This window comes from Dermacentor andersoni, chromosome 8 (assembly GCF_023375885.2).
Source record: "Dermacentor andersoni chromosome 8, qqDerAnde1_hic_scaffold, whole genome shotgun sequence".
Lineage (NCBI taxonomy): Eukaryota > Metazoa > Arthropoda > Arachnida > Ixodida > Ixodidae > Dermacentor > Dermacentor andersoni.
The window spans coordinates 21,119,296-21,139,327 of NC_092821.1; the positions used below are offsets into that span (position 1 = coordinate 21,119,296).

At 47.7% G+C, this 20,032-nt stretch overlaps 1 protein-coding gene, 1 long non-coding RNA gene and 1 other non-coding gene across 3 annotated transcripts in view; 2 read left to right on the plus strand and 1 right to left on the minus strand.

Annotated features, from left to right (window-relative positions):
- Positions 1-20,032, minus strand: part of LOC129383638 (uncharacterized) — a 56,376-nt gene that overhangs the window by 4,599 nt on the left and 31,745 nt on the right. The window contains exon 2 of the long non-coding RNA XR_008611496.2: positions 15,176-15,263. This is a non-coding gene — a long non-coding RNA (uncharacterized lncRNA). The remainder of the gene's footprint in view (positions 1-15,175; positions 15,264-20,032) is intronic.
- Positions 6,706-20,032, plus strand: part of LOC126526622 (homeobox protein Hox-A4a-like) — a 49,578-nt gene continuing 36,251 nt past the window's right edge. Inside the window, exons 1-2 of the mRNA XM_050174491.2 lie at positions 6,706-6,856; positions 17,023-17,170. Of these exons, the coding sequence (XP_050030448.1) occupies positions 17,084-17,170 (87 nt within the window). The 5' untranslated portion in view covers positions 6,706-6,856; positions 17,023-17,083. The remainder of the gene's footprint in view (positions 6,857-17,022; positions 17,171-20,032) is intronic.
- LOC126526755 (U6 spliceosomal RNA) lies at positions 14,649-14,751 on the plus strand. The gene has a single exon (XR_007598686.1). It is a non-coding gene; the product is annotated as a U6 spliceosomal RNA (small nuclear RNA).

The following is a 20,032-nucleotide window of genomic DNA, read 5'->3' on the forward strand; positions in this document are numbered from 1 at the left end:
CCCCCGTGAGAAAGGCACGCCTCTCTTCAAAGGGTCAGTGAGAGGCCGACCAATAGTGGCGAAATCTGGGACAAAGAGGCAAATATAAGAACATAACCCAACGAAATTGCGAACATCTGTGGCTCACTACTTAACCGGAATGTCTCGGACTGCGCGAATTTTGTCTGGATCAGGTCGTACTCCAAAAATGTCAACAAGATGGCCCAACACCGTAATTTTCAGGTGTCCGAAACGACATTTCGATAAGTTCAGTTGCAGCCTGGCCTTACGAAAAACGTCAAGTATGGTTGAGGGACGTTAAACTTCAGTATCAAATGTTAGTGAAAATGCAATAACGTCGCCGAGGGAGCACAGTCATGTGGACCATTTGAAACCCCTGAAGCAAGGAGTCAACCATGCGTTTAAATATGGCTGGCGTGTTACATAACCCAAAGGGCGTGACTTTGTACTAGAAAAGACCATTGGGTGTTATAAATGCGGTCTTTTCTCGGTCCATATGGTCGACGGCAATCTGCCAGTATTCAAATCGAAGGTCAAGAGAAAAAAAGTAGCTCGCATCGTAGAGACAGTCAAGTGCGTCGTTGATTCGTGCAACGGGTACACGTCTTTTTTTGTCACTTTGTTGAGATGGCGGTAATTCAAACTGAAGCGCCATGTCCCATCCTTCTTAACCAACACTGCCGGTGCCGTCCATGGACTCGAAAGAGGCTCAATGATGTTCTTATCGAGTATCTAGTTAACCTCAGTTTGAATTACCTGGCGTTCCAAGAGAGATAGTTGATATGGTTTACGGGGTGTAGGAGCAGCATCGCTAGTATTATTACGGTGCTTGACCGTAAGATTGAGGCATAAGGGATGATTGTCAAAATCGAGAACATCCCTGTAGGAAAACAAAACATGGTAGACCTCTCCGGCTTGTGCAGGCAAAAGGACCGTCACAATCATTTTCTGAATTTTGGAATTAGCACAACAAGCAGACTTTGACGAGCTGTTAGGCTCATAACAAGCAAGGGTGAAAAAGCTACCACGTGATGGTAATCTAAAGGCTCAAGTTGGGCGAAGCAAATTCGTTCAGGCACAATCTGCTTGCTAAACCGAAGTTTACGACAGGGATACAAGTGCGGCTGGCTGAGATAGTCAAATCTGTGACATCATACCACAATGGAATGTCAAACAGCGCAGTGATTAGATGGTCTCCATCAGGAATGGGTGGGTATGACGACAGTTGGATATATGTTAATGATTCGGGTGGCAGTAGAACGAAGCTGGTGGGGCTTAAGCGGCTGGCGGTTCCGTCAGAAGCATCCGAAAGAATAGGCAGTTCTAGGTCGACTGTCCTGGCTGAGCAGTCAATAAAAGCCGTATGCGCTGATAGAAAATCAAGAACGAAAATTCGGTCAGCCGAGCAAAAGGAAATCACGGTAAAAAGGACAGCAGTGTCGTGGCCGGTAATGTTGACGTGAATTTTACACGTACCGACTGCAGGAAAAGTATCGGAAGCCGCAACGCTGACGGCGCGTGTTGGTGCAGGAGTGAGGAGCTTTTTAATTCGTCGCCCAAAGGCAGCGCCCATAATGGAGATGTGGGCACCTGCGTCCATAAGCGCAGTGACAGCAGTGCCTTTAATGTCCACTTCAAGAAGGTTGTGCTTTGTGGGTCAAGTGAGCAGAGGATCTGAGGGCAGGGTCGATATTGCAGCTTCACCTCCAGAAGCTGCAGTTTTCAGTTCTCCGGCCAGGTGTGGGGGTAATGAACGGTGAGGAGAAGCGATGGGCTAGGGCGAAGGGGTGACGACGTCTAGGTGACGGTGATCGGCCGTAGCGAAGATTCGGAGTGGTGGCGTCAGTGGCAGTACGATCCTGGCGAGAAGGACAGGGAGTACTAGGTGCAGAGTCACGGAAATATGCACTGTTTTATGTCGTAGACGGAGATGGCCATCGGTTGCGGCAGTGACGAGCGATGTGGCCGATGTGGCAGCAGCGCAAACAGTTGGGCCTGGTATCAAAGGTAAGCCACTCAGACGGGTTGCGGGATGTGGCGGGAAAGGACTCTCGGGGATGACGAGGGCCGCGAGAGAAGTGCTGCATGGTGGGTTCGTGGGCAGACAAGCACACGGAGTTGAGATCCATGTTTTCAAAGTCCAGTTGGGCAACAACCTGGATCATAGCAACCGAGGCTGGTGATGGATCCGTGGCCGTCGCGGAGCAGGATGGCAAATAGGCGGCCTCGCGCTCGCGGCGAATGACTCTAGTAACGTTGTCACATGGGATTGGCTGGCGGAGATGGCTCTCACAAGTCGACGTAGCAGCGGTATTACGGAGGCGCACGATGTAGGGCGTGATGCGTCGGCACTTAGCCTGTTCGAAGCGGCGACATTCTTTGATGATCGCGTAATAGTAGAAACGTTGCCCAAAACTAGGAAGCTGGATGCGTCGTCTGAGATATTCTTAAATATGTGCGCCACTTTGTATGTCTCAGAAATCTCATTCGCTTTACGGCAAAGACCCAGGAAGTCTTGTATGTATGAAACGTAGGGCTCTGTGGGGTTCTGAGCACGGGTAGCAAGGGCCTATGTTGAAACTGTTTCCGAACAGTTTGCGAAGCTTTCTTTGAAAGTGTCCCCGATTGTGAATTCATCTTCGTGGGCTCAGTACCAGACGCATTTGGTGCCGTTCAGGTAAAAAAAAAACAGTGGCCTTCCACTCTGTGAAGAAGGATGACCAGTGAAGCTGTGTATGTGGGCCTCTTAATAACCAACTGCACCTCCGCCGCGCGTCGGCCCGGCATTGCAGTACATTTGGCATCAGCCCACGTATGGGGAGTGCTTAACACCTGCTTCACCTCCGCCGCGGGACGGGCCGGTTTTGCATTATCTTTGGGATCGACCCACGTATGGGTAGTGCTTACCGCCTTGTTCACCTCCGCCGCAGGTCGGCCCGTCATTGCACAATCTTCATGATCCGCAGTGCTTAACGCCTGCTGCACCTCCGCCGCGGGAGGGGCTGGTATTGCACATCTTCGGGATCGGCCCACGTATTGGCAATGCTTAACGCCAGCTTCATTGCCGCGGGACGGGCAGGTTTTGCATTATCTTTGGGATCGGCCCACGTATGGGGAGTGCTTAACGCCTGCTTCACCTCGACCGCGGGTCGACCCGTCATCGCATTATCTTCGGGGTCGGCCCACGTATGGGCAATGCTTAACACTTCCTTCACCTCCGCCGCGGGACGGGCCGGCATTGCACTATCTTCTGGATCGGTCCATGTATGGGCAATGCATAACGCCTGTTTCACCTTCGTCTCGGGACGGGCCGGTTTTGCATTATCTTTGGGACCGGCCCACGTATGGCGAGTGCTTAACGCCTGCTTCACCTCCGCCGCGGGTCGGCCCGTCATTGCACTATCTTCGGGATCGGCCCACGTATGGGGAGTGCTTAACGCCTCCTTCACCTTCGCCGCGGGACGGGCCGGTATTGAGTTATCTTCGGGATCGGCCCACGTATGGGCAATGCTTAACGCCTGCTTCACCTCTGCCGCGGGTCGGCCTGGCATTGCACTATTTTCGGGATCGGCCCACGTTTTCGGGATCGGCCCACTAGGCCTGGCCACGAGAGAAGTGCTGCATGGTGGGTTCGTGGGCAGACAAGCACACGGAGTTGAGATCCATGTTTTCAAAATCCAGTCGGGCAACAACCTGGATCATAGCAACCGAGGCTGGTGATGGATCCGTGGCCGTCGCGGAGCTGGATGGCAAATACGCGGCCTCGCGCTCGCGGCGAACGACTCTAGTAACGTTGTCACATGGGATTGGCTGGTGGAGATGGCTCTCACTAGTCGACGTAGCAGCGGTATTACGCTGCTTTTCTTTGGAGTGTAGAGGTATGTAGCTTCGCCGTAAAAAGGAAGTCATCGAGCATAATTGTTGGATCCCATCTGTTATTAGCGCTGAAGCGTTCATAAAGGTCAGCACACTCTTCGACGTCTGTGCAGTCCAAGCCGGAAAGCAGAGTAGGGTAGCGAGCCTGGGACAGGATGACGGCTGGAGCCGTCTCAGGAGTCGTAGCCACTGCTGATGGGGTCTCATCGGCGGGAGGTATTGTAGCAAGCTCGATGTAGTGACTGCTGTGGAGCTCCGTTGTGAGGACGGAGATCGCAAACCTCCACCAAAATGATACGGAAGTAATTACAATTTATATGCAAGAGCAGCGCAGCCAGGTAATGAGATGGAAACATGCTGGTGCGAAGCCCAGGTGCCAGTATTTGCCTTCCTTTGCGCCATGTCTCTTAAGCGTCTTTTGTATCGCAACCATATACTAGCACTTGTAGTAAGTAGTAACTAATTCCTTAAATTTTTCGGAATTCCTATCACTTACAATGTTATATAGAAGTTTATTCCAGTTGTCAATGACCGTAGGTAAGAGTTATTGATGCTACTGTTTTGCTGAATATAGGCAGAATACACGACACGTTAGCTGCCAAGAAGTGCGTGATGGAGGAAAAGGAATGAGAAAATGCAAGGGGGGCAAGTTGTAATACATCTTTTGAAACAGGCATACTCGGGCGCGTTTTTTTGACAGCGAGCAATGAGGGAAGGTGCAGTGATTATTCGATAGCCCTGACACTTTACCTACGGTTGTGCTTCGAGGTGATGAAGTGAAGGGATGGAAATTTGCGGTTTATGGGCGGTGTAGCAGATAGGCGCGTGAAGCCATTAACGCGTATCCGTGACCATCAACCGCGAAGAACAAATGAAAAGCTTAGATGCAGTGCAAAAAAAAAAAGAAGACTCCGCAATTACTTTCAGGTGTAACATAGGGCCTGCAAAGAGTGAAGTGTGTTTGAAAATAGAGTTCGTATTTGCTACAAATATTTAGTTTTATTCATCTTTGGATGGAAAGTAGCAAGAAAATAACGACCACTTGCACGAAAGTTTGATAGTCCATGCTCGCAGCGTATAAGGAAATCTCGGGCCCTGCACAAATTACAGCCTTTGATGATTAACCTAATGTGTTGAAGGGGACAGTTCAGATGTCGCTTTAATTTGAGGCCGGACCGGATTTCCCAGCGTACGTGCTGTGAATGTGTCAAGGGCTGTATTGTACGTAATTGAATAATAAACCTACAAAGGAATATTTTGTGCGACCACCATTATCTTTATGTTTAATTACTCATATTGCACTGTATCGTGGGCGTTCGAACACCATTACTGTACCAATACAAGTAATACTGTTTGAACGCTGCTATGTTCTGGCTGTATAGAAACTCGTCTTGATAACATGGTGGTATATTAGAGTGCAATTATATGTTTTCGTGCTCATAACAGCAGCGTCAATGGCGCATAAGTGGCGTATATGAAAATCACGATGATCCGCCTTAAATATGGCACATACTGAAATTATAGGATGCCCCCACAACCAAGTGGTTGGCAGAAAACAACAAACAAAGCATCCACACTGTCACGACCAATAACGGCGTCGTCTCAATTATGTCAAGTGTAGCGTGTTGCATTTTAGCGCATAGCGTTCACATCCGCCAAGTGCCCCTATGTCGGGGTACTGAAAATGTACAAAAAAAAAGAAGACCTTCGCTTACACCTCCTCCGTGGCATTGCATCATTTTGCTCCAGATTGTTGCAGACGATATTTTGGCATTAGGTTTGAATAATTCCAAGCCGGGGCCTTCGAAACATATGGAGCCTGAATAACAAGAAACCTTTGTCACAGCAACTGCCGCATCGCCTGGGGCATACGTTGTAAGTCGAGCTCGCGCATCGCATCGAGGAGTACGAAGTGGAGATTCGCTCGCGACCAGCCGACTGCGGGCGTTAATTGGGCTTAGTACGTTGCGTTCACCTTGCTTGCGTGGCTTAGCGCTCTGCGCCAATAAACCTTGCAGAAATGTATCTTCCCGCAGGCTCAAACACTGATTTACACAAACACAAAATTTTAGAACGCTCCCAACAAATACTCATATTTTGAAGTCATCCCAAACGCAACGATGCCGATCGCTGTCCTACTGAATAATGGAAACAAGAAATATCACTGTTCTGCACATCTTGAAACTTACAGCACAAGCCACAAGGTAGCTGCATCACGATAACAGAAAAACAAACGAATTAGGCATGGTGTAGCATCATTCAAACATATTCGAACAGCAAAAAGTTGAAACGCTTCGAACAAACAAATCTACAACCGTACGAAGTCTTTCCATCAACTTCCAGTTCGATAAAATTCCTTAGAGTGTCATATGAAGAAAAATAGTGTAGATGGCAATGAAGATTAACTTACAACTGACTTATTTAGAAAACACTTTTCTTTATGTATTATCACAGTATTTATAATTGGTATTTAAACATATTGTTGGATGATTCATTTTTGATTCGTGATTCGCACTCCTGAACCAAGAACCCTGTAGCCACTCGTTTCTTGAGTATTCTCCGCTATTGTGGAGGAGCGCAATAATTTTAGGAAAACTAACTCTTTTTAAAAATATTGTGCGGGCAGAGTGTTGGTATGAATGCTATCATGCTGTATGCGTCGGTCGAGGAGGCAGTGCTGGCCACAACTATTTGTTTCTGCAAGGCGCAAAGGAAGGTCGCGCGGAGTCAAACAAACAAAACTCGAAGAAAGCAACATAAACAGATCCCGGAACGGCTGCAGATGTTCACGCGCTCCGAAGACGGATAGTTCCGCAACCGATGACGGACCCTGCACGCGTGGGTGAGAGCGTCTCGGCCCGCTGCAGCTGCAGACCGCGCCACAGTGGTCGCCTCGCTTTCAACCCCAGACCACAGCTATTGGACCGTTGGCCTGGCCCACCGCCGTAGCTGCTGCTGATTCCTTCAAGAAAGGAGCGTCGTAAGTCACAATATTTTCAACGTATACCTTGTTTGGTTGCAACATGATTGTTGGGGATGCGGTTTTTAGTTCCTTGATTTGGCCGAGTAATTTCTACGTGCCAAACTCACAACTTCGCTTTGAGGGACGCCATCTCAGCGGAGCTCCGGGTCGATTTTACCACCTGTGAATTATTGCGTGGGAAAAAAACCCGGTGCGTTAGCATTTCGCTTTTCATTTTGGCAAGCTACCCTCTCTGGACGCAACCTTCATATCCGTGATTCGATCCCACAATCTTTGAGCGCCACTGAGTCCCCACAGTGAACGTCGCATGGTTTTAGGAAAGGGCCTGGCACGAGATAAACGCGTTCTGTACCGTAAATGAAGGCTTCTTTTAAGCCTTGCGGTCAGCAGTTTCATGCAAAATTTTGTTCCTATATGTGCATGAAAAATGCCCGTCCGATGCTCCAGATATGTAGGGGTGCCTTTTTTGAATACTGACCTTACTAACGTAGCTTACTAAACGTAGACGTTACTAAACCTTTAACAACATATATTCCTTGTAAAAAAGGAAGACGCATTTACAGTTTACACCGCACTCTCAATATGAACATGAATGCTTCTTGGAAATATTTCTAGAGTGGAAATTAGCGTTTGAAAATGTTGTATTTTCCCGACCAATAAGTCTTGTGATAGCCCATATTGTGGCGAATATAACTCAGTCTTGTGCTCTTAAACATTAGATATCTCATTGGAAACTTGGCAAGTACTTTGAACAAGCTTTTATAACTGCTGATTGAATGTTTAAGCCAAATCGAGCCAACTGCCGTGATTAGAAAACTTATTGTTGTACCTATGTTAATCTGCTAAAGGTGACGCGTTATATATATATATATATATATATATATATATATATATATATATATATATATATATATATATATATATATATATATATATATATATATATATATATATATATATATATATATATATATATATATATATATATATATAATTGGAAGAAGTGAATTATTTGTTACAAATATGCGCTCTTGTTATTAAGTTTAGAACCTTCCGATACCAGAAAGAACACTATATATCCGCTGTGATGCAGAACAACATATTGGACATCTACTCAAATGTAATATAGTGCACCTATAAGCAACCATTGTTTTTCATTAATGTCAGTACGAAGGTGACCTGTAATATTTTATTGCTTTAGCGGACGGCTACGCTTACATTCAGCGAATTGTATATAATATCCATTGTGCTGCCTCTGGTGGGTATATTCATTAGTAAGTTGCGTCTCCATGTTAGACATGGTGAACCAGAGGGATGAATATTCTTGGCGAAGAAGAAGTTTTGAAACACGTTCATGAGGAAGATATTTGTGTCTTTATTGTAGTCGCCACGCAATAGCTGGGGAACGCCATCGACGTGACGAAAGTTCACGGAATAACATTGCTATTTTGATTTTTACAACCCATTCATTCCAGCCAAAAGGCCAACGGGCGATATTATTATGACTTTTTAGTGCGCCATTACAGGAGCAAGCACGGATGAATCGGCGGTGGTGGCTTAGTGGCTTCGGCGTTGCTCTGCTAAATCCAAGGGCATGTGATCAAATCTTGAACGCGGCGGCAGCATTTACATGGAGGTGGAATGCAAAAAAAAAAAAAAACTCCAATGTGCCATGCATTGAGTGCATGTTAGAAAACCCAGGTGGTCAGAATTCATCCGGATTCCCTCACTACCACGTGACTCATAATTATATGGTGGTTTTGACATGTACAAGCCTATAATTAATTATTAAGTTACGGATGAAGTAAGGATACGCTACAGTGCTCAATATATTGAATTGGAAAACAAGTCGGAACTCAACAGCAAATCCCATGTTGTCACGAAATAATCTTCAAATCTGCCTGGGCGCGAGAAAGCGCATGCGCGAAGCGCATTGGGAGAAACCAGTTTGGTTTCAACAATACAACGGCGCGGCAAGACTTCTTTGCCAATTGTTTACTGTGCTGGTATACTATCAAATTGAAGTCTTAACTCCCCAAGCAAATAGATTTAAGATTTTCCCACTCACAACGAAATTGGCGAAAGGCTTAAAATTTAAATTGATTAAATTTGTGAGTTTTGCGTGACAAATAAGTGTGTGATTAAGGGACAGTTTTGACCACTTGGGCTTGTTTAACGCGCACTGGGGCGGACAACCAAACACACAGCGCAGCGCTATAGACACCAAGAACAGACGTAAATAGATTCGTGTGGTACTTTTCGGTATCTAATGTTATTTTTAATGGGCTTGCACCATCCTTACTACCTCACCTGGCAAACATTACAGGGACTAATTGAACTTTGTCAGCACAAAATGATGTATGCGTTTTTGCACTGTCATTTTGATAAATTCTTGAGGCATTGTTTTCTTTTTCATCTAATGGCAGGGACATGAGCTCTCGTAACAGACGGACAATTCCGAAGAAAACATGGCATATTTGCAAGAGGAAATTATACCCAAGCCAAGTTTGCCTTGATAACTTGCTATTCGGAGTGGAAGAAAAGCACTTGGAGCAATACTGTTATGCTCCGGTCACATATCATAGACGAAAGTGCTGCCAATCATAGCACGTCGATTAGAAACTGGCTCACTTTCAATGAGGTGACCCGGTATTTGAAGCTCAACTGCATATTGAGGTGCCGTTTATTGGCATCAATGTTATGAATACAAATTTGTATTTTTACTACTGTGCCAGACAACGTGGTATCGTCGGCTGGGGCGCGCTCAGCACGTCGTCCATCCTAGCGTTCACAGGCAACACGCAAATTAACATTCAAAAAGCAACACAACCAACAGTGGTCATAAAAAATGAAAGCAGGCTGCACCCCAACTGCATTGGGTATATGTCCCTCTTCAATCAACCTCTCGCCAAATTGGATCGCATAGTATATGGCACAGAGTGTTCGGCAAGCGAGGGAACAATTCTCATCATTCGCATGCCCCAGCGTGCCACGCTTCTTGTCTCGGAGGCTACACGCAGACTTCTCGGCAGTGCCACAGGGTGGAGCAATGAGTCCAGAAAGATGAGCCGATGGCCAATCTGGAACCATCCACTGCGATGCGAGTCCGCATGTTAGTTCTCGGGTGAATGAGAAGCACCGAACCGGCGACGACTTGTTTGGCAGCCCTGAAAGTAGCTTTAGCTTCGGGAGACCAGGAAATCGCGGATGAGGAGCCTTTGGTCGTGCGAAGATCAGTCAGTGTATGCAAAAACTCAGCGCCATGCGGAACAAAGCACCGAGAGAAATTCACTAGGCCCAGGAAATGACGCTGCTGGCGCAGGGTAGTGGATGCTGGGAAGTTTTGCACGGCCTGGACGTGGGAGGGTAACGGACAAATTCGCAGCGCCGAGGCGCGGCTACCCAGTTACTTGAGCTCGGAAAACGCAAAGACGCATTTCTGAGCAGCTAATCGACTCCGAGTGGCGTCCACTGGGCTTCTTCTCTCGGAAGCTCAAACCTGTTGATACTCGCTACAGCGTGTTTGGCCACGCGCTGCTCGTTGTCTACTCCACCATGAAGCATTTCCGGCACTTGGAGCGCCAGCCATTTTACGTTTTAATAGATCATAAGCCTCTGATGTATGTAGTCCTTACAAACTCTTCCAAGTACGTCACACGTAAACTTCGTCAACTGGCCTATATATCAGAGTTTGCTATGAATATCCGGCACATCAAAGGCACCAAAAATGAGGTCGCTGATGCACTCTTCCGAATCACCTCCCTCGGCACTTCTACATCACCTGTGGATTGGAACGTCTAGCTCGTGCGCAGATGAAAGACCCTGAGCTGCAAGCGCTACTTGACCATCCCCGTTTCCTCCATCTACAACTCGTTCCTCATCCGTTTGCGTCTGGCTCACACTGGTGTCACCTGTCAGCGGCTGCACTTCGCCCCTTCATTCCGGCTGTCTTCTATCGTGTGGTGTTCCATTCCCTTCACGACATCTGCCACCCTAGCATCCGAGCCATGTAGCGCGTTGTTACGCAGCACTACGTCTGGCAAAGCATTAACACCGACGTCCACCAGTGGGTACGTTCGTGTCTCTCTCGCATGCCAGACCGCCAAAGTAACTTGCCGCACGAAGTCTCCCACGCAGTCTTTCTTGCCACCCGGCTGTCACTTTGACCATGTCCATCTTAAATTGGTTTGACCTATTCCTCCCTCTAACGAACGCCGGCACATTCTAACAATGATTGAGCGCTTTACTAGTTGGCCAGCAGCGGTGCCCATTCCGGACATCGCTGCGGAAACGGCCGCGAAAGCCTTCACTTCAACATGGGTTTTGTGCTTCGGCTGCCCCAGCATCGTGACCACTGTATTGCGGCCGGAAATTTGAATGTACTCTCTTTACTTCCCTCTAAAGCCTGCTTGGCGCTAAACACTACCGTACCCTGCATATTATTCCTGTACCAACGGCATGGTTGAGCAGCTCCACCGCCAGCTCAAGCCTGCCCTCATTGCACGCCTAGATCGGGAGCACTGGGTCGGCCACCTTCCTATGTCACTTCTCTGCCTACGCGCTGTCCTTCGTCACGACCTTGGCTATTCTGCAGCCGAACTCGTCTATGGTGCACTCCGGCGGCTTCCTGGAGACTTGTTCGTTTCTTTGGACCTCTCGTCTCAGTCGCTGCAGGAAGTACCTTCAATGCCTACAAGACTGCATTCAGTAATTGCGCCCCAACCCGCCTTGATCTTCGGACGATAGCACCTTTCTGCATCCGGACCTTGCGTTATCGACTGATGTTTTTCTCAGACGAGACGCTGTAAAGGCACTTCTTACACCCTCCTAGCATTACCGTGATCTCCACAAGACGCAGAAGTCCGCCACCATCCCATTGAATGGTGGCGAAGAGGTAGTCTCACTAGATTACCTGCAACCAGCCTACCTCGAGAAGCCTACCACGGAGCTCCCCGCGGATGCCGTCGGCGTATCCGTGGATATCCACGTAACCCAGAGAGCACCATCTCCCGCTGGGAGAGGCGGTCGATTGCCAAGCCTCCTGCAGCGGCCAAGACAATGCGGGTGGACTCCGCGAAGCGCTGCAGGAAGAGCTCCTTCAATAGCGCACCGTTTGTCTCGACATTGCTTCAAACCAGAAGCCGTCACATGCTGTTGAGTAGCTAGGAAAAGCGGCGATCTCCAAGCTCTTCGGAGGTAAGCAGGTGCTGGAGGTGCGCGCTCTCAGACGCCCTGGTGCGGTCCAAAATACGCTGCTTCAGTTGATGGTACGGGGTACCAAAGGGGCAGCGATGACGTCCGCCACCTCGTCCGAAATCTCAGGAGACAGGTTGGCAAGTAAGGGCAGATACCGAGAAATCTGCGGGGTGTTGTGTGTAGATCGGAGGCGGCTTCTACATGGCTGAATCATACCTGTGGGTCCTTCCGCCAGAATGTGGCCGGCGAAGCTGGAGAGCTGCGACGTGCTGTGGACGTAAGCTAGCATCAGGTGGAAGGTTGCCTGAGGGCGGTAGGTTGCGGGGGTCGGTCATCATCACGTCTGGGCCACCAAATGTCGCGAACAGAGACGTTGCAGCGGAGCGCCAGGACCAGAGGACCACCGTAGCAGGCTCTTAGAACGGGCTAGCTCGTGCCTTGCTTGCGCCACGAGCATGCACGGCCCAACTTTACTTTGATCCCTTTCTTGCATTGCCGACCGAGAGCGCCGACCTTTAACCTCCTTGCGAGGTGACATCATTGGGCGCTACAATATGTCTCTCAGACACAGGTGCTGTAGCGCGAGAGCTTTGGAGCAACTGTGATGAACCGAACGAGGACAGCTCTCTTCTCTCGGCACCCCCTCCCCCTATAGTGGCTGCGAGAGAGGCGGATGGCAGGCGCTTTGACACGCTGGTGTATGCGCACAGATTTCGCATTTACTCATGTCATTTATTCACCCTTAAGACAGCTCAGCAAAGTTCATCGAAGCAAGTTTTGCCAACCTGTGGGAAAATTAATGAGCAGTGACGCCGTCGCTGCACAATAATGGCGACTGCGCTTATTTACAGCAACGTACCACCGGTAGAGAAAGTCAAAGCTCGCGTGCTCTATCATCGAGCTGTCGCTGCTTCATTGCGCAACGTGCGGATGAATCGCATGCAAATTGATTTTACATAATTTGGCATTGAACCAAATTGTACGTCTTTCTTTTGGCTCTGGTATCGAGACGCCGGCCTGTAGTGGTCTAGCTGCCCGCTTGGAGGGTCGCTAGTGGTATCGCGGCATGCTCGGGCCAGATACAGCGTCCGTAAACACTCAGGTGATCAGCTTACAGACACACGATCGAGGCGAGAATTAAGCAGTGCCCAATATGAGAGGGGAAAAAAATACAGTCGGCATACCCTCAAATAAGCAAACGTGTAACCAAGCCGTGACATTCAACTTGATGATGACGTTTTTCCTGAGTTCTTACAGCACACGTATGGGCGACCTGACTTGCACAATTTCTTCGTAACACGGTAAAAGGGCGTGGCACGTATCACGCATAAGGCGTGCGAACCCACAACTCATCACTCCTCAGTAGAACCGTTAATTGCGTTCGCACACTCGTAGGGAGACTCGAAAGCGAATAGAGAAGCCACAGTTCTCGTCATTGAACGAAGCTTTTTATAGCAGCTCGAAGTACAGCAGTTTTAACGGATGTTCAATTTTTCACATGCGAAGTGTGTTCTAGCTAACGGAACTTATCTGGGGCATTGCGTTGCAAAGAAAGGCTGTTTTAGAGGACTGACGCGAAAATTTGAGAGCTAGCGAGAATTGTTTAGGCCGTTTAGTTCAGTTTTAAGGCGCACGTCGGCAAACGCGGCGGGACTTAAGTGTCGGTTTTAAGGCACTACTCTTGTGAATTTCGTCTGGACGGACAGTCAAGGGGGTAACGTTGGCGTGGATTCATTAATTCGTGGCAGCAAAGCAATGTTGGCTGCTCGTTATTAGCTAAACGATCAAGATAATTGTGGCGTTTTAGAGTCCTGCGTAGCCGCACACAGAGGATTGACGAGCCTTGTAATGTGCAGCCACGCCTGGCAACTAAGCTGTTAGCAAGATGGCGGAGGCGGTCATTTTTGGCCAGGTGGTTATGCATATTGAGTGCCTTCTATTAGATGATCCAGCTGGCGGCAAGAGGTTTCACGATGCCATGTGCTTCATAACTTTATTACTCGTACTTTCCTCGCTTTTGACATATCCGAAAGGTGACCTATTGCGACGGACTTATTGCTCCTTTCTTTGCATGTAGCAATTGGTGGTCAATTCATCCTAGGTCTCTACGCCGAACAGTTCTTTTTGCAATGGGAAAGGTGCTCTTCTATTGCTTCATTGGACCATAAAGTTTTGAACCGTCACCAACACTTGTTCGCCACTTGTAACTTCTTGGCTGCCCCGCAAAAGAGTCACTGTAAGCAAACCTACCTCCGCTTACTCAAACGCTCCATTCCTACGCGCGGTACGATGCCAGCACAGCGTGTCCGAAGAAGTTCCGTCTGGCGTGACAGCTTCCTCAAAGAGGTGCTTGAAATCGCCGTGGCAGTAATGTCTATGCACACCACATTGGCTCTATATGGTAGACACAATCTATAGCGCCTGAACTACCGTCTTTTGGGAAGACATTCAACAGCATTGTGAGGTTTGCTTTCTGCTATGTCAGTAGGAGTCTATCGATGGCCGAGAAATTTGATTTCGTTTAGCGACTGAACGTTGTTATGGTATTAGGTAAATGATGTAGGCTTTGGCCGACCATCCTATCGTACGGTCTGTACTTCCAAAGTACATGTACCAAAATTGAAACGATACAGATATGATTAGCATGGCACCTGCGCAACGGTGACACCCAAACTCGTGAAGCGTTGCACGCTTCTTTTTAAATGCATACGTATTTTGCGCATATGCGCAGCGACTAATTTTAGGTCTCTGTACGGCCATGTTGCATCTGCATTTACCATTGTCGACGGATCAGATTATGTCTGGCGCTTTATTGGCCTTTGCGCCACGAAAAGCCATTAAAAAGGTAATCAATCTGATGTTTTTCGTGCTCATTAGCTAGAGTTATTTTATAAAGCAATTCTTAATGGGAGTTTCGCAATGGATTTCGTGTGGCGGTGAAGGCTGGCTTGGCGGCGGTGGGGCTGGGGTACAATGCATATGCAAGAAAAAAAATATGTTGGAGTTTCCAATTTGCTTTGAAACATAATGATCAATAATTATAAAATAAATGTTACGCCGTGTATACCTAACTCGAAATGAAAAGAACTTCTTCGCGTTTTTTTTCTTCTAAATACGTACCTTTCGTTTCTCACGTAGCATTTTACCGGCTCCTCGCTGTTGCATGGCTGCGGTAGTGAAAACCGATGCCGTGATGCTTTACCACAGCCTGCGTGGAGACCGTCACAATTGTGGATGAATATAAAACATACATTTCGCACATTTAACTAGAGTATACAACGTCTCTGCGTGCTGTTTTAGCCAGTAATCTATAATTGTTGTTTCTCACGTTACATTTTACCATCTCTACGTTGAAGGCCAGCTAGGAGTCTGCAGAGTTGTGGCGGTGAAAGCTGATAGCGTTTTCCACGGAACGCCACCCGCGCTGGAGCCCCGAAGCGGCTAGGGCGTCTCTGACAAAGCGCAATCGGCTTCGGTGACGAACGTTCATGGGAACCACCGACAAATAGACGCTTATACACTTCCGAAGGGTGCGCCACGAAGTCTGGATGCCTGGACTTACTCTTCGATATACACGTTATGGCACCTCCTCTCCAGGTACGAACCACTGCTGAAGAAGCGAATCGCATAGAGCTGCGCGCGCGACTGCAACCCGGCAACGTCGGGCTCACCAGACTGCTGCGCGGAGCCCGACTTGCTGCAGCGCAAGCCACAGCTCGCCGTCAACGCTGGGCGGACAGTTCGGATCCTTCTCGTGAAAACGATATGAACAGTCTTCGCCGCGAAGACCCTGTACTGCTTGGTGCCAGAAATAGAACTCCTATGGAGCTGCTTCAACTTGCTTACGCTGTGACTTTGCTGTGTGTACCGCGAAGGCTTGTGACTTTTTCTTTTATAATTGGGAACAGAGCTTCAATTGCAATCAGCAGCACTAGATTTACGGCCACAACTTGACCAAACCACTTTACGGTATTTTGTTAGTATATGCTATGTGTTTTCAGAGTGCCACTGCAACGCCCGTCATAATTCGGGCCGTCGTTAATAACTTACATGTCCACATGGTCAAGAGACTGCCTACAAATGTCGCATCTCAATTCTTGCGAACCCAGACTACGTCGTTGTACAAATACACTCAAGAAAGAGAAAGAATAAAAGAAATCATAAGCCTCAGTCGAAAACTAAAAAGAGCGAGCGTAAGTGAAAAAGAAAGGTGCAATTCTTGCCTGTAGTAAGGGTACTGTCGTACGCTATTGGTGGTTGCTCCAGCCTCGACCTTCCTTTTTCAGCTTACAAAAACTTACATCTTTCCTTTGTAAGACATCTCTTGAACAGTATGCCATTTGCAAAGCACGTGTCAATTGCCGATTACCTTTGGCGCTTAGCCACGATTTGTTGGGCCATACCCAACATTCTGTTAGAGTGCGTTTTATTGGACAAGCGAATGTGCTGAGCAACAACGCTTTGCCTCCTTTAGCTGTGCGTTGTCTAAATCGAATATAAAAATTACCACAACAACAGTTGCACGTAAAACGGAGTCAGCACGCACGTGAAATAATCAAAGGCATAGTATTGTAAGAACAAGAAGGCGCTCGTCTAGCAAATGTGACTAATCCCCTGTGAGGAAAAAAAGAATTGTTTTGCGAGTAGTTTTATTCTTCATTGTGTCCTGAATTTTCTATTCGCCTTGTTTTCTTAGTGGCTGGGAATATTTTTGGGGAATTCGCTTTGAAATTTGCGTAGACTTCGATAAGTAATCACCGTGTCCTGCAGCTTTACCAGCTGCCTCGTTCTATTCTTTTACATTCGCATTGCAATCTTTTATGCCCGCTGCTACACCTAAGATGTTTAGACACGCTGGTCCTGCTGCCATTGAAACTGTTGCTGACACAAAAATGTTTTAAATCAGGAGATATATTTCCAGTTCTATAACACGAATAACTGGCTTTTGACTTCCACCTCAATTCCAGCCGCCTGCACGCCAACTCGCTGGTTGCTTTTTCGGGACCGACGGTGGTGAGCGAGAACTTCATGGAATCGCCCTATATTCAACATTTTTCCCACCCGTGCTCGCCCGAATGGACGGAACTGTGCTGGCACTCGACACAGGAACACAAGGTAGGATGATTCCGCAAACAGCCGGTATTCGTGGCGCGTGTCTCACTGAATACTGCAAAACAAATTTACGCCCTTTGGGGCATCTCGAGTCACCGAACTATAATCGACATACGCGTAATGATTCGGGCGAGTTGGTCTAAATTAACGGTGTGTATGCAGTGCAAAACACAAAGGTTCGGGAAGACATGCGCGTGGTTAGCAGAAAGAGGACACAAAACAGCCGCTAGAGACACAGACGGTGTGAGGGTTATAGAAAGCTGTGTCGCATAGACGCGACAATATTGCAGGTAGAGAACCAGCAGCATCATTTTAAAATTACACGTATATGGCAAAGCAATAACTGTCCAGAATGTAGCATATTATTGAGTACGCACGTAAAGAACAACAAATTCTTTTGCGTGCAAGGTCACCGAGGGTTGATTTACGCATCTGTCGTCGTATATTCTGATACAGAACGCTTTGTCTTGATTGCCATGCCTATGTAGCATAGCTGCTTCTCCGAAATGTCTATTACGCCCGCCGCCGCCGCATAGGAACGCTAGGCGTCCTTCAACTAGTTAAACCATTTTCATGCTCTCCCAAGCGTTCGTTAATACAGCGATTCTTTCGGCCGATTTGATTACTGCCGCTGGCGAACGGAGTGCGATACATGGCCGGAATGGAAGAGCGACCGGAATCATACCGGCTTAATCTACGGCGGGGAGTAGAATAAGAGGCCAACGAGAAAAGCCGATATTTTAGCAGAGTCCGCTCTAGTTTTTGGCCCTCGGTTAATTGTGCTATTCAGTTCATTTTATTGCGACAGCAATTATGTGGACACACCAGTCACATTCCCGTGATCGGTGACCGTCGGCGTTGTCGTTGCCATGATGTTCCGTATGAAGTGGCCGCGCGCCGTATGCTGTAGCTGCGAGTTACAGCGCGCGAGTGTGAGGCGAGGATGGTGGCTTGATCTCGAGCTCCCAAGTGAGGAAGACTTTAAGGGAGACGGGCAGGGTGCGCGCCGTCTTCCACCGCGCGCAAGGCGCCGCGGGGGGAGGGGGCGAGGGGGTTGTACTGAGCGCCGCCGCGCGGCGCTCATCTTGAAGGGGATCTGCGATAAGTCCGTGGACACGTAGAAATAGCTCTGTGTGACGCACCTACTGTGTAGACATGCCCATCTTTCATTGTCAAAAGATCAACACCGGGGCTGTCAATATCTTCAGTATGGAATACCAATGTGCCCAACATGCGGTCCTTTTCAAGCAACTTCTGCAGCATGATGGAGTGAGAAGTAAAATATAAACGCATGTACTACATCGTCCATGTTTTCCAGGTGACCGTTCATCGTTTCCAAGTGACTGTTTCTCACAGCCTACGCACTGTTACGCAGTTTTCGTTCATCGCAAGATGCGCCTGCATGTGTCCGAAATTTCCAGAATGTTGTCGCCGATTCTAAAGCGAAAGGAATTTTATGCAATCGTAATTGCAGGTCGCAATTCATACTTGCGTCAGGATTCGTACTTGCATCACAATAAGCTAACTGTGCTACCACGCATTATGTTGAATTCATTTTGTTTTGGCTAGGTTTCGTATTTACAATACTGTCGCTAAGGTAATTATGTTTTGTACAGTGTCACAGCTGACTTAATGTATAGTTATTGTAATATTATATTGACATTCTGGTGTTTCAATATCAATTCGAGCCACATTGTCATCGTGCCCATGTATGTGCATTCTCTGGTAGCATCTCTGGTGAGATGACAAGTATTGTTAAATATTGCGAATCATAACCGACTTCAATAATTAAACTCCGCGAGCAAACTTAGAAGTGGCGTAAATTCCCGGGAACACACAATAACCAGCGATTACGCGGGAATACACAACGACTTGATCCGCAGACGTGCCCTCAGCGCCACTTGTCTTTCGGGGCACCAGTACGTCCTACAGAAGACTAGATTCGGGACTAACAATTTGGCAGTGTTCGCCCCTTCCCCTCGCCCCTGTGTTGTTTACCGTCACCGCAATGACAAACGCATTTAAATATTTTAAGGTGTGATGAGGCTAGCCTGGCGAAACGGGCCAAATAACTTGAGGCTACTAACGACACAAGCAGTGTAGCACTCGGAAATGTCCACGGTCTGTGAATCAACTAAATAAAAGCGAAAGAATGCCGGAGGGAAACGCAGTCGAGACTCGGAGCGACTCCCGCAGCTGCAGACCCGTCTCGGATTACACGCCGCTTAAGGGCGGAGGAAAGTGCAAGTGCGAGGGCCGGACGCTGTGTTCGGACTCAAAGAGAGTCATCAAGAAAAGAAGAAAACTGGTATCTGTCGGTAAAACGGACTGCATCTATCAGTAGATGAAAACAAAAATTCACAAGAGTCGAGTTTGGCAATGTAAATTGCGACGTGAATGAAACACCAAAAGCACCTTGATGAAATGTGCCTTCAAACACCGTTCTTTGGAAACATCTCAAGGGCGGTATTCCCCGAGAAATCTTTGAAAAGGACCTAATATGAACGGTGGTATGAGTGCAATGTTTGTTTTCCCTGTTCCCCTCAACTCATCGGTTGTTCGCTGGGGTGGCGTCGATATGTCAAGGCGCATCACGTAACGCCATCCCTCAAGTTGGTTAGAAAACGTGGGAGAAGGCGGATTTCGATAGCCGCAGAAAAGATTGTAACGTTGCACGTTACTATATATATATTTATATATATATATATATATATATATATATATATACATGCCACTATGTTTAATGATCACTTTGTTAGGCACAATCAAAACAGTTCATCTGGGACATTGTTTAAGTTGAAGCCTGTTGCTAGCCCCTTTTCATTATTTCTTGAGCCTGTCTCTGAACATGCAGTTTTCTCGGCT